A 21,551-nucleotide genomic window follows, 5' to 3' on the forward strand; every position below is an offset into this window, starting at 1 on the left:
TCAGAATTTCCTGTGGATGTAATATGAAGTGATTCTTGGTAATATGGGCTCCAGTTTCCATATTACACATGAGAAAATCAGAGAGGCAGTAAATGAAAGAGAAAATTCTAAATTGTAAATTTCTTTTTCTTTTGTGGGACAGAGTCTCCCTTTGTAACTCAGGCTGGCTTTGTGTTGATTTGTAGTGCCATGCTGGTCTGAAATAGGCAATATTCTTGCTTCAGTCTCCAAGCGCTAGTATTATAAGCATGAGCGGGTACATACTAAATATTGGATAATTTTGCATTTGTTCTAATTTTAGGCACTTTGGATAATAGTCGTTCTATCCACTTACCAATTCTGTTGCCTACATAATTAATGTCATCAATGTTTTCCATTAACTAGCATATTTGGTGTACAGATTATTTAAAAACTAAAAATGAAAAAAGAAAAAGGAAAAATTTTCAGTTGAGATATATAGATACATAATATTTTGTGGGGATATGTATAGATGTCTGTATGCACAAGTGTGCATATGGTTCTAAGAATATTTGTGCATATAAATGTGCATATTCATTCCATATATAAGCACATGTGCACATGGCACATGTGCACATATGTGTGTATATCTGTGTGTGCTTTTGTTTTCTTTTCCATTTGCACAACCAAAGCCAAAAGGTAAGGAATTCTAGAGGAAGAAAGTGGAGATTCTCTTTAATTACATGTATCTAATGGGTCACAAAACACATCAATCACCATCGTTTTGTGAGCTCTTTCTTACATATCTTTAACTCACAGTTCATCTTGCTAGAGAATATTTTGTTTCAGAAACAAGTTAATCTAAGCAAACATTTATCAGTTTCCTATTGTCAAAAAACAATGAAATATCATTATTCTAGTCTACAAATAAAATATTTATGACCATCAAGATTGGACTGAGTAATTCTTTTGACATCTTCCAGTTACAGAGGAAGTAGTTACCTGCTGGTATTTCAAATACTTGAAGACAGAGGCAATAAGACCATGAGCTTCATATGAGCAGGGCAGGAGGGGAGTGGAAGAACAGGGAAAGTAGGGGAGGGGAGAGGAAATAAAGGAGAGGAGAGGATCTTTTAGTTAATAGGTAGTATGACGGGGACTGGGAAGGTGGCTCAGTGGTAGAGTGCTTGCCTTGCATGCTCGAGGCCCTGGGTTTGATTCCTCAGTACCACATAAGCAAAAAGAAAAAAGCCAGAAGTGGCGCTATGGCTCAAGTGGTAGAGTGCTAGCCTTGAGCTGAAGAGCTGAGGGACAGTGCCCAGGCCCAGAGTTCAGGACCCACGACTAGACTCCTCCCCCCCCAAAAAAAAGGTAGTATGACGGATATCAGAAATTTTTCAGCCACATCAGTGCTCCAGTCCCTTTACTTACTAGAAAAAGAAAAGGAAGAGGAAGAGAAAGAGGAAAAGGGAGAGGAAGAGGAGGAAGCACAAATATCTCAATTTTATGTTCACTATCTATTATTCACAATATTTAGCACAGTTATACATTATTGGTTTTGTTTTCAATGTTAATCTTCTGCAATATATATTATTCTACCTTTTAGCTTAAAAATGGAATCTCAAGAATGTTCTATTCCTTCTTTAGAGTTTATTCTCTTATAATCTTTCAGTAGTTTGTACAAAGAAGTTCCAAGTTAACATGTCAGTTTATGAATACAATGCATCTTTTATAGTCACAGAGAAATAAATAGACACTCCAATGTCTGTCTTTATACCACTGCACACAACAGACTCTTTGGCTGTTCCTCCTTTCCTATATTAAAAAAACAATCATGGATCCTGCATAATTTATTCAAATTTAATTTATTTCTTTAAGAAAAGTAGATTGAGAACAAAAAATTGAAATAAAAATAGTAAAAAGAACTGTGGCTCTGAACCATGGCACGTTGTTAACACAGAATTTGTTTCATGGAAACATGCAAATAGTGTTTCTGGACTGAAGTGAAAAAGTACAGAGTTAAAAGTTAATATCAAAACTGAAACAAAGCCATATTGTGGAGGCTCACATTAAGAGCAGGACACTGGATCCAAGGATGTGATCTCACTTCATAGTAAAACAGGTCCTGCAGCCCAGGTAACTCAGGAAGCAGAATGGTAATTATTCACAGAAGAGAGCAGGCAGTGTACTGTTTCAGTACTACAGTAGAAAGTCAGAAGGTCACAAAGCTTGCAGGGTAAATGACACAACCCGACACTGCTGGGCTTCGTTTACAAAGAAATAATAAGATGGGAGAGAATGAAGCCAGTTCACCTAACACATCTTTACAAGGTAAGCACCAACAGTCTCTGAAATGTTCACAATCAGAAATTAAAGCACTGTTGTAATTCTGTGTGTGTGTGTGTGTGTGTGAGAGAGAGAGAGAGAGAGAGAGAGAGAGAGAGCCCATCTGCGTTTCTGCGTGGGTACATACTATTCACGTGCATGTGCCCTGCCACTATTTTTAGGTGTTCTCTGAGGAGTGGAAAAGAGGTTGGAATTCTTGATCTAGAAAAAACAGCTTGTCTTAAAAAATAACCCAACCAACAGAATCACAAATGTGGCAGAAAGTAGAATTAAACCTTTTGCCCTCCAAAGTAATGCTGGGGAGATGGTGCAATCAACTGTCCGTGGATTTCCCATGTTGGACGTTTTCCATTGTTGCTTTAATACTGACTTTTTGGGGGGCTCTAGCTGTGAAATTTATATTTGTAAATAAGTGTTGCTATCTCTGGGCTTTACAAGCTAATTATGCCTGTGATTAATATCACTACACATTGAAGGGTAGAGAGAGCACAGGCTGGGGAACTTCTTAGTTGAGGTGGTGTGGTTTCTTTTACAGATCCCACTTCACCAGGTACCTTTGTCCTTTGAAGGGACTAGTTTGTTGACACTGGCCTCCCTAGGCATCCACATTTCAGCTTGTTGTTTGGAAAAAAAATACAAAGTTCCCTGTTGATGAGTGACGACATTTCTTTCTTAAAGAAAGAAAAATAGAAAATGGGGCAATGCTTAGCTATGGCCATAATTTCCAGAAGTCAGAACTCTTATGAACTATTTATATCCTTTATAAATAAAAATTGGGATCAAGGCCATTTTTAAATGTGCTTGGTAATGAGGAAGATATATACCTCATAATTACGACATTGTGTTCTCATGAATTATAGTGTACCACAAAGAAATGGCCCAGTTTCCCATTCAATTCAAAATTAAAAATACAATCACACTTTAAAAACCTGACACATGTGAGTAGCCATCTATAGACATATGTCATGGTCCCTAAAGTATTTCATCCTCTTGATATTTCTATTTCTTTCCTTAATCTTCACAGCACTGTTTTAAGAGTCTTATTTTTATTCCTGTATGTTTCTTACATCTTTTTAAAATATGATATAAAATATTTTTAAAATTCATTTAATAATTTTTTATGAAAGAAAAACCCTAAAAGAGGTAACACTGATCGAGATGCATTGTGTTCATAAACTGTTCAGTTATATGGCTGTGTCTATATATACATATATGTATACATATAAATATATGTACACATATGAGTACAATATACGTACATGTGTACATATATTTAAAGTTCATCCATGTAAAAAAGGAAAGAAAAAATTAAAACCAGAAAATAAAAGACTTACTTATCATAATTCTGAGAATAATTTGTGTCTTATGAACCAAATGATAGCATGCTCAATTGCAATATATCTTAATTATCTCTAGTAGTTTTTCCTGGGCAAAGCATGTGAGAAATATGTAGGTTGTTAGAATTGCATACATGATGATAGATTTGTATGAAAGATATGTGATTGTTTGCTAATATTGTGATTAACATGTCCCGTTACACATCTGTGTTTATGGACTGAAATAAAGCGAAGTATTACATAGATACATTTCCTCTTTACTTGCCATTCTTATTTTCTCATTTGGGCAATTTTATGCATATTACACTTCAGGTAATATGCTATACTGGGTAAAGACAGCTCTATCTCCTACTCATACCTATGTATAAAAAACAGTTATACACAGAATTATTAGCATATATCAGAAAGGCATGAACAGATTTAATTTAAAACAATTTTTTTTGGTCGGTCAAAGGGCTTGAATTCTGGGCCTGGGTGCTATCCCTCAGCTCTTCAGCTCAAGGTTAATACTCTACCACTTGAGCCACAGCGACACTTCCTGTTTTCTGGTTTATTGGAGATAAAAGTCTCATGGACTTTCCTGCCTGGGCTGGCTTTGAGCAGTGATCCTAAGATCTCAGCCTCCTGAGTACCTAGGATTACAGGCCAGTCTACAGCTTGTTGTGGATTTAAAATAATAGATTCTGATAGATATATTGAGTATTCCTCCAAAATATATTATTCAAATATTAAGAAATGTGTATCTTTCATTTAGTTATAGTATCTTCTAAACGTTCATTCTGAGCTGAATTGCCCAATAATCTGAAAACATTTTTCAATAAGGAGTTCATTTTCTTTCCTGATCTTTTCTGAGTTGAGATACATCCTAGGTAGATCCACAAATAGTTCAGAGCTGACCTCCATTCCAGATGAATTTGCAGTAAGATTCTTAATAGAACCTGTGAGTCAAATGAAGTTGAAGGCACTTCAATTGTTGATTTTAAATTTTGTTTAATATTTCTTTAAATCATAATGGAATTAAATATAATGGGGATAATTTGCAGCTGTATTTGTATGTGTGAATGTAAGATAATTTGATATGTTTTGTTACTAAATTATAAAACAAATCAAATATCCTGGACTTTTCCTTTTGAGAGTACCCAAACACTACTGGGCTGTCCGCAGAATATTCTGTCCTGTATCTGAGCCTGAGTTTCAAAATGATCAGTCAATCAAAAGGTCTTGAAATCTTTAGTTTCACCAGTGATGTAACTATTTTTTGTAAAAAGAAAAAAAAGGAAATTATCTGAAGATTGGTCATTAAGACTGTTCAAGTGAATATCCTTTGGTCAAAATTACAGTAAGACACATGTTCTGTTTTATATGTTAAATATATCGTTGACTGTCGAGTGATTTGGCAATGAAGATATTGTATTTTTGTTTGAATATCATCAAGAGTATCACAGGAATTCCATTGTGTGCTTTGAATACTGATTTTCTAATGTTACGCATAGATGCTATTTAAATTCACTCTGGTTGGCATTTAGAGGGTGTTGAATGTGTGGCTCACAAATTTATTTGTTGAAAACACTTCAGTGGGCCTGGAAGGTAGAGCTTCTAGAGAGGTATTTAGCTCATGAGCTTTAAATGGACTCATGAAAAGGGCTATTGGGAGTTGGGTTGCTCTCTCTTGCCCATCTGCTTTGTGCCATGTGAAGACACAGCTGTCTTTGAGATCTAATTTTTTCCCCCAGTGAAAGTGAAGTTGAACTAAGGTTATCTTCAACTTGATGTGAACATATCTCAATTATCTTTTCAAATGTCGAAAGCAAGCTCTTACTGGGCGATGGTAGCCCACTCTTAGAATCCTAGCTACTCCAGGAGGTTGAGATCTGAGGATCTTGGTTCAAAGCAGGCTTGGGCAGAAAAGTCTATGAGACTCTCATCTCTAGTTAACTACCAAAAAGCCAGAAGTAGAGTTGTGGTTCAGTGATAGAGTGCTAGACTTATGCACAAAAGCTCAGGGACTGCACCCAGGCCCCTGGACTAGTAAATAAATAAATATTTATGTAAATAAATAAATATTTATATAAATAAATAAATATTTCTCCATATATAAATGCATAAATAAATAAATAGGAAAAAGCAAGTTCTCTCAGTTTCCATGTAAAAGTAACCTCATAGAGAATTTAATATATTATACATGCAAGCTTATAAAAGTCTCACAATTATAAAATAAATTCTGGAGCATAGGATAGAATGCAAATAACTTTTCCTAATCTTTGAAAATATGAATCAAAGATAAATAATATGACATAGGGAATAGGGATAAGTACCATCTATGCATTATTTGCTGAGGAGAGGAAGAATTATCTCTTTGTATAACTTGTAAACTCTTGGTGCCCTACCATTTGGTTATAGTAGAGAAGGCCATGGCTTGACTGATGAAAGGGAGACCATTTCATCCTTTGCAGACAACAAACTTACTAGAACATGCTTTTCTTAGGCCACAGTTGGGCACATAAAGGATTTTTATCTCTTTTCTGCCAGGATGATAAGCATTTTCGATTCTTCCTGGTATCTTTGTAACAGAGAGGAATGTTCTTAGAATTGTGAAAGAGAAAAATAATTTATGACTAGCAAGCAACTAAGTCTTTCCTACCTCAGGAACTCATTCTTCAGAAACACAGTTTCTATGAACTTTGTGGTTTTCTTTCTTCCTTTCATCCTTGATCTAAAATGTTCAAGGCTATTCATTTCTTGGTAAATAAGAGTATATAGTAATTTTATTTGATGTTTATAGAACAACACGTATTTCTAAATATTTACAAGCTGGAGCAACCTTGTAAGGGAAGATTTTCTTGAATCAGAGTGAGGTTGTTTTCTTGGTTCTATTCAGCATCTACATTGACTAGTTCCATAGGCTGATAGCAGTTGTGTTGGTGGCTTTCACCACTGTCCATTACAGATTTTCTCTTTTGCATACCTTATTTCTTCCCTGTTCTTTTTTTTTAATTTTTATTTGTTGCTCATGGGACTGAACTCGGCCTGGGTGCTGTCCCTCAGCTCTTCAGCTTAAGGCTAGCACTCTACCACTTGAGCCACAGTGCCACTTCCGGGTTTTCTGCTTATGTGGTGCTGAGGAATTGAATCCAAGGCCTCATGGATGCATTGCAAGCACTTACCACTAAGCTACTTTCCCAGACTTCTTCCCTGAATGGGGTGTCACAAGAAGGAAAAAGTATAGTAGAATATTAACACATTCTAGCTAGAAAAAGGCATAAGGAGTCTAGAGTCCATGTTTGGCTTTGCTCAGTAGCAAACACATTGTACAAAGTTAAGAATATCTCCCTTGGTTTCACAGAAGCAATTGCCAGAATCCAGGTCTCCACCCTACCTGGCCAGAGCCAGTTAGGTAATTTCATGGGTGAATTTGGCATACTATTTTTTAAGAGGCATTTGCTTTCTGTTTTCATAAGGGAAAAACCAGTGTAACACATGCCTTCTTTCCTGACACTGTTTAGTTTCTGCAATTGTAACCTTGAAAGTATTGGCTAATTTTCAGTGAGGCTGTTGTAGGTCTATCCAGGCCCCAGTTCTTCTCTTGACTGCATTAAAAATTACATTAGTTTTATAAAACATTTACTTACCTTTAATTATAACCAGAAGACAGACATCAGTTGAAAGTCTGTGGAGGAACTCCCTTGATAATTTTTTAAGGGAATATGAATTTTTGGTTTTTGTTCGTAGAAATAAAAATAATCTAGGCAGGAAGGTGCCTTAGTGTCTGTGCTTCTAAGTTACAGCCTGAGGGGAGCAGTACTGGAGAGAGACTCTAACCTGTTATACTGGTTTGAGGTGCATGTTTACCTTCTGTGGTGGGAAAAATACCTCTGCATTCATCATTGTAAACCATGCTTGTGAGTGCCCTGAAATCTTTCAAAGGGGACTTACTAGTTTCTCTGCCTTTGCAACTTATAGAACTTTAGCAACAGTTTTTGAATTAACACAAGTGTAAACCGCTCTGGAATAACATCTCTGTCTTCTACTGCTCCTTAGTATTAGATTTTGAGCCCTGGAGACCTGAGGCACTTTTCAGAGAAATTTCCAGAAGCTTTGCTGGAGAGGTAAATAGAGGTCTTATAACCTATGAACAAAATCCAGTGTTTTTGGAGTGATTAGGATTGCTACGAATACCAAGGCATGAAATCTCAGGTGAATCTGAGTTACACAAAGGTACAGGAGACCTTGGCTTTTCTCAGGTGCAGGGAAAACAGATCAGGAGATGAAATTTGAAGTGAAAGGTGAGAAATAGCTAATGAGCTCAACAAAACTGAGCTAAGAAGTGCTTTTTGTGTTCCTTTTCCTTTTCAATGGAAATAGGTCCTCTGCTTTATTAGAAACAGAATGACAAGCAGTGTATTAAACAGAATATGAGATAAAGCTGTACTTGCCTGGTACTTAGTTAAAACTTGCTGCTGGGGAAAAGCCAATACTCAATCACTTTGAAATATACAGTTTGTTCTTGGACTTTCACATATTCTGAAAGGCATGCTTTAATCCCCTTTGATTTAAATACTGGTTTATTGCACTGAAAGTGTTTCAAAGGGGAGTATTGTTTCACTTAAAATCACTATAAAATTATGAAAAGATGAAGCACACCTAAAAAATGCTGTGATCACTTAAACATTGTTATTAATAATGCAATTAAAATATTTCTATGTATTTAAAAGATTGGATCTGTCTTTGGATCTTATTCCTTTTTCTTATAGGAATGAACAAAGGCTTCAGTAATCATCTGATGATTATATGGGTAAAACACCATATAATTATTACATTGTAAGCTATTCTGTGGATTTGAGAAGAGAGGTTATATAGATTTAAATAATTGAGTACATCAGTAAGCCAATGTTTTTTTTTCTTTAATCGCCGTTTATTTGGGAGAGGATTATTAACCAAGGCATGTACTTATTATTAGAAAGCATCACACTTGATACATAAGTAAAAGAAAAATAGGCAGCTGACAAGTTTGCAAAGAAAATGTCATTAGGATAAAAATACATAAAGGACATTAAGCTTCACTTGATCCCTTGAGTTTCTAATCTCTCCTCAGGAAAGTGCGTGCACACAGCTGGATTTGACAGGGCTGTTTTGTTGCTCTGCTGATAGATGTGTCTAACCTCTCTACAACTGAACACTTCAGAAGGTGCTTTTCATAAATGCTTTCAGTAATTTATACTGAAAAGCAATCTACTTCTCCTCTTTAAACCTGTGATCAGTGGAATGCAGGTTGGATACTATGTTCCCCAAAATGAGTGTGACTTTGACAGATATAAAATCCTTTCTACTGAAAAATCCAAAAAGGAAATGCCTTGAAAAAAAATCAACTACCCAATTTAATGTACGGCATCACAGAAGGCAAAAGTTGTGCTTGTGGACCTGTTAAAACAAGACCTTGGGCTTTGCTGGTGACTTGGGACCCAGTTGAATGGTTGATTAAAAAATGATTTCATCTCGAGGTCTACTGAAGCTCTGTAATGCCCTTGTTTTCTCTAACATGACTTCCTTTGAAAACAGAACAGAAGAAGCAGCAAGGACCAAAGGTTCATTGTATTTATTTTCCACTTTCTTCATGTACTTCTAATGAAATCAGAGACAGGTATCATGTTCCATTAAGTTACTGGTAAGTCTTGAACAATTTTCCCTCACATCAAATTGCTCAGTATCTCACATGCAGAAATCCAATCTTCCACAAAAAGTGGGATTACTTCCTTTCCTGCTTATTTTTGGTACTTTTATAACTACATATAGGTTGCTAAGAAATTACAGATTCATCTAACAATCGTTTCAAAGAAGAAGGATGGTTTCAATAGACTTTGGCAACATTGTGAATTCGAGTAAGTAGCCAAAAGGAAGAAGTTTTTCCATGCCAAAAGCACTTCAGATGGAAAGTCTACATTTTCTTCTGTCATTGAAAACAAAACAGAGGATTTTGCAAAGCAATTTTACATTGCAATAGACTACAAATAAGAAAACTTAGTAGAAAATATGGCTAACATTATAATGACAATAAAAATTGGCATTAAAAAAGGAGTGTCAAAATATCCTGAGTTACCTCTACTGGTCACAAGTCTATTTTTAAAGTCCCTAGCAGTCAAGATTAACAAGTGTTCAAACAGTTTAAAAATATACCAGTTATTAGAGAGATGCTTGTATTTATTGATTGGATATGGTGATAAAAATTAGAATTATATGCATACATGACGCAGTTCTTATTAGAAAAGTTTGTTAGACAACACTGAGAAGTGAAGTTCAGAAAGTAATAGGAAAAAGGGAAATAATATTATTTAATTAACCTCAAAATCTTTAACTGGATGATTTTCTGTTGTGCACTATCCAACAAGGATTTTCTATAACACATATGTAGAAAAATAATAAAGCATAAAATAAAAGTGGGAGTAAGAAGAGAAGATAAAATAATTAAATATTACAGACAAACCAGGTGGCTGAGATCTAGAGTTATAATCTGAAGTTAGTCTAGGCAGAGAAGTCTGTAAGATTCAGTCACCAAAATAACCAGAAAAGGCAAGGTTGGAAGCATGAATCATGTGGTATAGTGACCATTGAGCAAACAAATGAGTAAGCAGAGACCCTGAGTTTGTACCACAGTACTACTTGTACCCCCAAAAAATGGAAAGGGAAAAGGATGAAGGGAGGAAGGAAGGAAGGAAGGAAGGAAGGAAGGAAGGAAGGAAGGAAGGAAGGAAGGAAGGAAGGAACTAAGGAAGGCAGACTTTGGCTGGCTATGTTGTTCTGTGGTAGACATTTACCTAGCCAGAAAGCAGTATTGGTTTGATCCTCAGAATCTTCTAACTGAAAGAAAAAAAAATAATTTTTGAAACTTTTTTTAAGACCTATGTATTTTAATTATTTAAATATTCATACTATTGAAATTTTATAACAAAGATATATTATTTAAAATATTATATTACTGAAGTCTTTGTCCCAGAGTCTTTGTTGTACATTCTATATTTTGTAGCTGGTGCTCATTAATTTTGGCCAATGAAAACCTTCATACATTCTCTATCTCTGATATTTGGGATGTGGTTGAAGGGAGAATAAGATATAAAGATGAGCAAACTGATACTGATGATGAAGCCATTCATTTATGTAATTTATGACATTCAAACACAAAGAGCTAATGCTATCGCTTCAAACTTTGTATTTTCCATATAGGTAATTACCCACAGTATAATCCTGTTTTCACTGTATTTGATGCTGGTATAATTTGGGGAGGGGAAGGAAAAACACAAATTGTTTAAGTAGGGATACAGGTGGACCCATTGCAACAATGAGATGTACAAGAAGTTATGTCGAAAAACGAACTTTACAGCTTTGGTGCATGGTGGGCCAGGGGGAAAAGGGATGGGAAGGGGAAACAAAGGAGGAGGCAACAATGCTTGATAAGAAATGTACTCATTACCTTTTCATTTAATTGGAACCCCTCTATATGGTATTTTCACAATAAAAAAGACAAAAGAAAAAAAGAATTTGGGGAATGAAAAGAAGAAATTTAACTAAAAATAGTATGTTGCTCATTCTTTTATTTTATATATTTTAAGGATTACATTTATGTCTTTTCCAGTTTATCATTTCGCCCATATGGGTTTCTTTTGGGCAGCATTTTTTCCTACATTAGAAAACATATGCTATTGCTTATATTTCTAGAAACTAGTAATTACTAATGTTATGTATAAATGTATAAAATAGTGTTATATGATTTAGTAACACATTCTGCAGTAATATGGATAGTAGAATGTTCAATAATATCCATATAAATTTTGCATTTATCTAAGTTGCTAGTTATATAGACTGTGGAAAGAACCAGAAAACTGAGTAGTAATTTAAGACAGAATTGCACTATAAATTGAGTCTCACAAAAACAAGTATTCTCTCTTCTCCCAATAAACATAACTTGTGAATCCCTTCAGTGTATTGGTTGTGTCCTTTTGTTTGTTTCTGTCACTCAATTATCAGAAGAAATATTTCAATGATAAATGGTCTAACTTCCAAAGCTAAAGCAGTGACTCTCTATCTTAAGTGATTGTCATTCTTTGTCTCATTCTGGGACATTTTCCTTCTTTTTGCCCATTTTGTCATTGCAGATTTCTCTGCGTTAATATGTTCTCCTTCTGTGATGAAGGACCATCACTAGCATGCTGATTACTTTATTCTTTTTGCCAAGGACTAAAGCATTTAGCTATGTTTTCAACAAGTATGAATTTAAGATGCTTAGAAAGAGCAAACATAAAATGCATATTATTATTCCTATGTGTGTATGCAATTTTCATTTATTCAAACATGAAAATTAGTTGAGCATAAAGTAGCGGTACTTAACATGATTAGTACAAAAACAAATAGCATGTGAGTCTTAACTAAACAAAAAAACATTGGCAAATAAACACTGTTTTAAAACTGAAAGGCCTTTTCCTACAATATTCATAGGTGATAGAGTCTTTTTATTCTAAGAGACTGAAGATTGTAATTAGTGCTTTGTAATTCAATATTAGCGAATTTGTTTCTTATTTACTTTAGCTGTCTGGTGCAGGGATTCAGGCTGGAGTTCCTAAGATGAGTTCTCAGAGACTCTTAAATATGAAAAAGCAAGGGGAAAATAAAGCACAAGGGATGCTAGGTTTATAAAGACAATTCAATGGAAGACCAGCAGAGGCTAATTATTGGCAGGGATTCAAACATGATGCTAAAACACTAGGTTTTGATGGTTGGCTGAGCATGTAAGTTAATATCTATAAAAGTTCTTTGAAATAAACTTAAGTTGTTCTTTTCACAAACAAAAAAATTCCCTTGAAATCAAGGAGTGAATGAAGCAACTTCACTTTACTTCATATTATTTGATTTGACTTAATCTGATTCCATCTTTTAGTGCTGGGAATCAAACTCAGTGTCTTATACATACTAGATAAATCACTATGTGACTGAGCTATATACTCAGTACAAACTTAACTTTAAAAAAAATAGGAGAAGCTTTCTTACTCTTTCTACAGGGAAGAAGAGTGAGTGCAATGTAAATCTGTGGAGTTAAAAAAAGAATAGATGATGGAGCTCCTGTCAAGTAGCCTGTGTCATTGAAATAATGATGAATTTATTCATAGCCACATAGGAGGTTCATTGTAGGGTATTGATTCCATAAAAACTAAATGAAAGAATTGGCCAGCAGTAGCAATTGTAATGAAGTTAGCCAAGAGACTCTGTGAGGGAATGAGGGAAAGTGGAAAAAATTGTAGATGATTGATCTATTTTACACAGATACTCTCTGTAGAAGTGTGTGTGTGTGTGTGCGCGCGCGCGCGTGCACACACACGCATGCCTACTCATGTGCTTGTGTGCTTGTGTATTAATGGTTCTCCTGCATATTTAGCTAGAGGTATCCTGAATTTTATCCAGAACAGTACATGAAATGAGTACACCTAACTTCTTGGACAACAATGCAACACTGGGTTTCATAGTATGTAACTTTTTTTATATGGTACCTTCCCATCTCTTTAACATAAGAAAAATGTCATGTGTATACTATCCAAACGCCATGAATGTGACAGGCCTATGGGATCCATAACTAATGACTAATGAAGGGAAATAAGTTTGGAATCAATGTTTATGCACTCAAATGTTTATTTTTGAGATGGTAACTGTGGCTTGAACTTGGCTGGGCACTGTTCCTTAAGTCTTTTACTCATGCTGGTGCTCTACTATGTGAGCCGCAACTGTACTTCTCTTTTGCTGGTTAACTGGAGAAAAGAGTCTCATGGACTTTTTTGTCTAGAGTACCTTTAAACCACAGTCCTCATATCTCAGCCTCCTGAGTAGCTAGGATTAGCTTGAACCACCAGATCATGGCCAATGAAAGGCTTTAAAACCCATGATAATTAGCGATTAATGACAAGGTTTATACCAGTGTCATGGTTAATGATAATGAAAGAAGCAAGCAATGTAATTAAAACTAAATGCCAGTAAGGGGAGGAATTAGAATAAAAAACCAAGATACATTTGACTCCATTTACCACTATAGTTTCCAAGTGTACAATGTTTAAAAGTTATTATTAGAAAACTGTTATAACCAATTAGAGTCTTTCAAGCATTTGCTTTTTAGATCCATTTGGGAAGATTTCTGATTATCTGATTTTATTACAGAAAAGAATAATATTCTCAGCAGTCCATTCCATCACTCAGTATCTATTTTTCTGTGAATAATGAATTTTATAAAATTTCTTTGATTTTCACATACTAGAAACACTATTTTTCTCTTTGAATGCATCATAATTTTTCTTGTCCTAGCTCCCTCATGAACTTCTGACATGCCCGTTATACATACATTCATAGAATTATTGTTGACAGGGACAAATTTGTAGAGTAGTTCAAATGGGTTCTACTAAATTCAAGAATGTTTTTAACCATTAGCCTTCAGTTTGAAGCTTTAGGTAAAATACAAACACAGACTGGTAATCTACATAATACAAACTGGTGCTATGAAGCACAGATTTACCTCTTTAGAAATTTTGAAACAATTGATGTCTTCCTAATGAGAAAGATATTTCCTCTTCAGTGTTCTTAACAAATTATATGTATGAGCCATAAACACCTTCATATTATCCATAAACATAATAAAAATGTTACACCACGTAACTTTGACTTAGTCAATAATTCTGGGCTAGCCTTAGGGTTTGAAGGGAAATTTATTCCTGTTACACATTTTAATTGTGCTATAAACTTAGGGAAATAGCTATTGATCTTCAATATCTGGCATCAGAATGTTGTTTCCTTCTTGTTCTGCAGCCAGACAAATTTTGCCATAAAGAGTTCCAGAGAAACCAAAGATTGGATATATATAACAAGCAATATTTTGTTGTTGTATGTGAAAAATTTAAATGTTAGGACACAATGATTCTTCAGCAATCTGGAAGCTCTCCTTTGAGGTAAGAAATTAGAGACTTGTTCTAAATAAATGATATTTTCTGATGATACTTTTGAGGATAAAAGGATAAGACCAAGAAGGAAATCTTTTTACAGTTATATAATTTAAACTTTCCTCCTTCTTTTTCTCCTCCTCCTTCTTCTTCTCCTCCCCTTCCCCTTCTTCTATTAAGTTACTTCTTTAACCTGGTCTTCCTCCTCCTCTTTTTCTTTTTCCTCCTACTTCTTCACCTCTCCTCTTTTTTTCACCTGCTTGCTCCTCCTCCCACCCAACCTTGTTCCTTTTCCTTTTGAGAAGGAAAAGCTGGCCTCAGGCTCAATCCCCTCAGCCTGCCTGTAGACGGGAGAGTAGGTGTGTGCCACCACGCCCACATTGTGCTTTAAGGTGCTTGAAAACTTGTCCAGTGCAGTGAAGATTATGGTAATAAATTCAAAATTTCACATTTTTTGTTTTTGATTAAGCCAATGTATGATAGCAATGATGAAAGACTGTGATGTGAATAAAAATATTAATATGAATGTTAATAAGAATAGATATTATTTGCTTCACTTTTATTAAGGAGGTGACGGGTGTTCCTAGAATCAGTTCAGCTACATGTAAGATCCACATCCATTACAGGAGAATGGTCCTCTACTGCTGCAGTTAAGTGACTTGCTCAGAATTTTGTAGGAACAAGGCAGAATCAGGATTCAAACCCAAGTCTGTCTGGCTCACATAATCATGCCGTCCTTAAATAACAATAAGCTTCTTCAGTTATCCCTTCAACAAATGAAAACTAAAATTGAGAGCATTTTACTGAGATTTATACTGAAATTTAAATGTACCATTTTTAGTATTCTTCATTCGTTCATTTGCCTATTGTATTAGTCAGGTTTCCATTACTAAGGAAATACTTGAGATAATCATCTGATAAGGAGAGAAGTCTTTTGGGAGGGAGACAATGGGGCAGTTCACTATGGGGGGGGTGGGTGGAAGTTAGAGGAAGTTGCCTACCTTCACACACAGGAAAGACACAAAAGAGAGAACAATGCTTCACAATTCTCACAAGCTCTCCAACTAGGCCTTATTTCTTAGGTTTCCAACCACCTGCAAAAGCACCAAGCAGAACTCAGAATATTTACACATGAACCTTTGGAGGAACAGTCTTAACATCCATTCAAAAAATAGTCAAGAGAGATTGTGGAAAGTATCAGATTCTCTTCATGAATTTGCTCCAAGGGGAGGACTGAATATCTGTGTGAGTACTTCACATGCCAAGCTGAAACACTTCCATAAAAGAGGAGAAAGCAGTGGCTGGGTTGCTGGCTCTACCTCCCTAACTGACAGGTGGCACTGCAGAGAGTGCACAACCAGGCGTTTAAGAATATATACCTTGATCCATTCATCTACTGAGGGGCATCTGGGTTGGTTCCATATCTTAGCTATGGTAAATAATGCTGCAATAAACATAGTTGTGCTGGTAGCTTTAGTATGGCCTTGTTTGTGATCATTTGGGTAAATGCCTAAGAGTGAGATTGCTGGGTCATAGGGGAGCTCTATGTGGAGTCTTTTAAGGAATCCCCATACTGCTTTCCACAGTGGTTGAACAAGTTCACATTTCTAACAGCAATACAGTAGGGTTCCCTTTTGGCCACATCTCTTCCACCATCTGTTATTAGATTTCTTGATTATAGCCATTTTAACTGAGGTGAGGTGGAATCTCAATGTTGTTTGATTTGCATTTCTTTATGGCTAAAGAAGTTGAGTCATTTCTTCGTGCGTCTATTGGCCATTCTTGTTTTCTATTCAGAGAAGTCTCTCTTTAAGTCTTTAGTCTAGAAACACAACAAATCAAAGAAAGGTTGGACAAATGGGATTGCATGAAGCTGCAGAGCTTCTGCATGGCAAAGGACATAGCAAGCAAGATCAATAGAAAGTCCATGGATTGGAGGAAGATCTTCACTAGCCATACAATAGACAAGGGTCTCATATCTAAAATATACTTGGAACTCAAAAAATTAAATCCCCCAACAACAACAACTGTCTGATTAATAAATGGGCTAAAGACTTAAAGAAAGACTTCTCTAAAGTGGAATATATTTTAAAAGTAGCTTTCTTTCTTTCTTTCTTCCTCTCTCTTCCTCTCTCTCTCTCTCTCTCTCTCTTTCTCTCTCTCTCTTTCCTTCTTTCGTGGGCCAGTACTCAACCTTGAACTCAAGGCAAATTCTTTTTTTTTTTTTTTTGGGTCCGGTCGTGGGCCTAAATTCTGGGCCTGGGCATTGTCCCTCAGCTCTTCAGCTCAAGGCTAGTACTCTACCACTTGAGCCACAGCACCACTTCCGGATTTTTTTGCCCTGCTTATGTGGTGTTGAGGAATCGTACCCAGGGCCTCATGCATGCAAGGCAAGAGCTCTACCACTGAGCCACCTTCCCAGCCCTCATTTGAACTATCTCACCCAAGGCTGGTGCTGTATCACTTGAGCCACAGATCCACTTTCAGAGTTTTGGTGGTTAATTGGGGATGAGTCTCATGGACATTCCTGTTCAGATTGGATTTTAACCTTAATCCCCAGATCTCAGCCAACTGAGGGATTACAGGTAAGAGCCATGAGTGCTCAACTAGTGTTTTCATCTTTTAAATTTTCATTAGCATTTATTAATCGTACAAAGGGGATTCATTGTAACATTTCCATGCATGGATGTATGATGGGTTTTATTGTAAAGGTGATGTACAGAGGGGTTACAGTTACAAAAGTCAGGTAATAAGTGCATTTCTTTTGAACAGTATCACCCCTTACCTCATTTTCTCCCAGGTTTTTCCCTCCCAACCTCCCCTTCACTTCAAGTTGTCCAGTTCATTCCTAACATCCACTTCACCTCTATATCACTCTCCCTTATCCTTACTGTCCCCTTATTAAGAGGAGATTTTATTGTTCTACTCTGATATATGCCTATGGACCACATTCCCTTCATTCAGCTTCTGTGCTCAGCTTTCTCTCCTCCCAGGGATCCTGGCCTGAGTACAGTCTGTTATACTTTCCCATGAATTTTGGTGTATATTAATTATTCCAGGGGGATTACTATGATGTTTTGAATTTACATATATTTTGGCATCATTACGTGCTGTGCTGGAGTACTGGCCAGACAAGAATGAGACTTAGAGTTCAAAGCAAGTTTTCCCATAAGAAAAACAGATTTGATTTTTTAGAGTTTATATGACAATCATTTCTACTCTGAATTATAAAAACATTTTCTTTCCATGGATAAGGCCATAACTGACGACATCTCTACTTAAAGTGATAAAGATATGAAATAGAGTAGGGATTAGACTTTTTAAGTAAAATTTTAAGGGGTTAGTATACGACTAACAGATGGTTGCAGCAAGTCAAGAGATTTTAGTTAAATTTAAGGAAGAAAGTTTGCATAATTTAAATTGTCTTTTTTCTTATAAGAAAACAGTAGGTGTTTACTCTCTGAAATAGTAAATTCATTATAATTTAGCTTTATCTGAATACCTCTTTGAGATGATAAAGAGGATCTTCTGTAATTAGACTTGGTGGTGTTTGATGGGATTTTGAAGCCAAGAATACTTTTTTTTTCATTTATGCTAATACCAGGACTTGAACTCAAGACATCAAGTTTGTTCAGGTCTAGAGTTCAGCGGGAGTTCAACCACTTGAAACATGCATGTAGCATGACTTTTTCTTGGCTAATTGGTGATAGAATCTCAAAAACTTCTTTGCCCATGGATGGATTTTAACTGTGATCCTCCAAGTATAAGCCTCCTGAGTAACTAGAAGGTATAAGCAATATCCAAGAATACATTCTTTTTTATAACATTAGCTTATATATGAGCACAAAGTGATATAATCAGCCCCTCTATGGGTACATTTGTATTTATATATATAGAAATTATATTTTACATAATACTATATACAATATTGGTATAAACGTGTATTTTAAGTACTTATTGTTTAATTAAAGTAATTAAATCAGAATACATAATTGTTAAATACGTTTAGGAATAAACATTTTTCTGGCTAAGCTCCATGCATTCAGCATGAGTAGACTTATTGACTTTACAATATGTGTATGCATTATTTGATACAATTTTCCAAGCAAATTTTTCTTTTCTCCCTACTTTTATCAGCTCAGATAATTGGGAATTGAACAACCTGTTGAATTATTTTCCTTGGAGAAATTTTATGGCACATTGATGAAACTGCTTAAGATTTTATGAGTGGTCAGGTTGCTATGAAAATTATAAAACATTGCAACAACCTAACTGTTTTGGAATCCATTTTTGAAAGCTTTTTGATTTATAGGGTTTTGTTTTGTGGGATTAAGGGCATCATGTTCCTTTTCCCCTAGTTCCTGTAATTGTTGTTTAATCCATTCATAGGATTTGCTCTCTAGCCTACTTGAAATCTTTCCTTTCTGCAGTTATCTCAGTATCAGTGTATCAGTTTTGATGCTTTTTATTTTCATTTTGTCCCTGCTCGCTGGAGCAAGGAATGGTTAACCCTGACTTTTCCTTACCTCTTTTTCTTTATGCTGATAAGATATGATGTAAAAATATATTTGTGTCTCCTAGTCTCTTAATGATGTGCTGCAGAGGATATGAGCAAAAAAATGGACAATTATAGTAAAGAAGAGTTGTATAACTTTTTCAATTTTCTCCCCCTCCCTCCTTCCCTCTCTCCATCCAATCTTTCCTTCCTTCCTTTCTTCCTTCCTTCCTCCCTCCTGCCCTCGTTCCCTTCCTCCCTCCCTCCCTCCCTTGCCTTTCAATGTATAAAGCAGAGAACCCAGTGTGCATAGTCCATGCTCTCTAAAAGGCCTTTTATGGCCTTCTCTGTGTATGTGAGAGAGAGAGAGAGAGAAAGAGAGAGTGAGAGAGAGAGAGATAACTGCTATATTTCTTTAAGTGTAAATTTATCTAGTTATTTTATGTAATTATGCATGAGATTTTCTAGTTTATTTTTCCCGACACAGTATAGCCAAAAAGCTTTTTTGTTTGCTTAGTAGAGACAAAAATTACCTTCAAGAGCATGAAGAGGTTTCAAAGTTCCTTACGCAAATATATGTCCTTATATATTTATTCTTTTCTTAATACAAAGAGAATAGGTAAGATAAGTATGTCTTATTAAGGAACACCTTAACTATAGAAAATTTTAATCACAAAGTTAATCAATCCCAATTTTTTCTTCATTATAAGGTTGTCAAAGCTAGATTTCTTATTTAAAATTCCCTTTCTTGTAGATCTGAAAAACAAATCCTGTCTTCAGTCTAAAATGAATGAACTGAGCTCTTACATGCAATGCCTTGGTCTTTAAAATATACATGTATTTAATTAAGTACTTGTAAGAGGATTTGGATCATAATGTAATTAAAACTTTATTTTCAATATTTCTGGTCTTGTTTTCATTCTTTTTTTTGGGGGGGGTTCGGTCCTGGGGCCTGAACTCTGGGCCTGGGAACTGTCCCTTAGCACTTCAGCTCAAGGCTAGTGCTCTACCACTTAAGCCACAGCACCACTTCCGGCTTTTTTCTTTTTGCTTATGTGGTGCTGAGGAATGGAACCCAGGGCCTCAGGCATGCAAGGCAAGCGCTCTACCACTGAGCCACCTTCCCAGACCTTGTTTTCATTCTTAAATGAATAATTTATTTGTAATTTAGAAACAGATAACTTTCTTTTCTCTTTTTTACTTTAATGCATTCATTTTTAATCTAATGTTGTGCCTTTTATAATTACTTGCTACAAAAGAATTTTAGAATTGACCTTTAAATCATAATTTAATAAATTATTCATAATTTTATAAGCCTTACTTCCCTACCCAAGTATAACCTTAAACTTTTATTTTATTTTATTATTATTTTATAAAACTCTTTTAAATAGTTGTCATTATTTCTTTCACTCCCATTTTATCTTAAGCTCATTTAATTCTAGTATGTGTTCAAATCATTCATCAAAATGTGTCTTATTAATGACAATAATTCCTTTACAAGTCAGGCGCCAGTGGTTCACAAAACCTGTAATCCTAACTACTCAGGAGGCTGAGATCTGAGGATCACAGTTGAAAACCAGCTCAGGCAGGAAAGTCTGTGTGATTCTTATTTCCAATAAACCCCTCAGAAAACTGGATGTGACACTGCAGCTCAAGTGATAGCACACTAGCCTTGAACTGAAGAGCTGAGGGACAGTGCCCAGGCCCAGATTTTAAGCCCCACAACCAACAACAACAACAACAAAAATTCCTTTATGTTCTTGGTGTGTGTGTGTGTCTGTGTCTGTGTCTGTGTGTTGTTCCTGTGCCAGTACTGGGGCTTGAACTCATGTCCATATGCTCTCTCAGTTGGATTTTTCACTTACAGATGGTGTTCTGCCACTTGAACTATAGTTCTACTTCAAGATTTTTTTTTTGTAAAAAAATATGAATGCTTCAAGATTTTTGTTTATTAATTCGAGATAGGAGTCTCTCAGATTTGTCTGCTCTGGCTGGCTTTAATATACATGTTTCAGATCGCAACCTCGTGAATAGCAGGGTTACGGGTACATTATTATGGATATAATCATGAAAGATAAAATGTGGCCATGTTTGAGATGGCAAGAAGTCTAATATGAAGATCATGGGGCAAATATTCACACAAAAGAAATTATTAAAAATAAAAACCCTTCAAATTTTTGAGGCTAAGTCAAAGAATGTCAGAGCACAAGAAAAAGAGACACATGGAAAAATAAAGTGAAAAATCAGGCATTGTTCAGGTAATAAAGGTCTGTGCAGACTGTTAGAGATTTAGATTAGACTCTGAGTTGACTGGTATGTTAGTAGGAAGGCTGAGAAGTGAGATTATAATATGAGTTGATTGATTAATGTGTTGTGAAGATGAGCATGGTTCTTATATAGAGCATGGCAGGAAACAAGTTCCCCCTTCCCAAGTGTTATCATGTTTCTAGTTTG

The 21,551-nt window shown here is 35.6% G+C and overlaps 1 protein-coding gene across 1 annotated transcript in view; it reads left to right on the top strand.

Annotated features, from left to right (window-relative positions):
- The first annotated feature begins 2,195 nt into the window (after positions 1 to 2,195).
- The window catches only part of Naaladl2 (N-acetylated alpha-linked acidic dipeptidase-like 2), a 902,864-nt gene continuing 883,508 nt past the window's right edge, over positions 2,196 to 21,551 (top strand). The window contains exon 1 of the mRNA XM_013016159.1: positions 2,196 to 2,289. Coding sequence (XP_012871613.1) covers positions 2,199 to 2,289 — 91 coding nt within the window. The 5' untranslated portion in view covers positions 2,196 to 2,198. The remainder of the gene's footprint in view (positions 2,290 to 21,551) is intronic.

This window comes from Dipodomys ordii, unplaced genomic scaffold (assembly GCF_000151885.1).
Source record: "Dipodomys ordii isolate 6190 unplaced genomic scaffold, Dord_2.0 Scaffold30, whole genome shotgun sequence".
Classification (NCBI taxonomy): Eukaryota; Metazoa; Chordata; class Mammalia; order Rodentia; family Heteromyidae; genus Dipodomys; species Dipodomys ordii.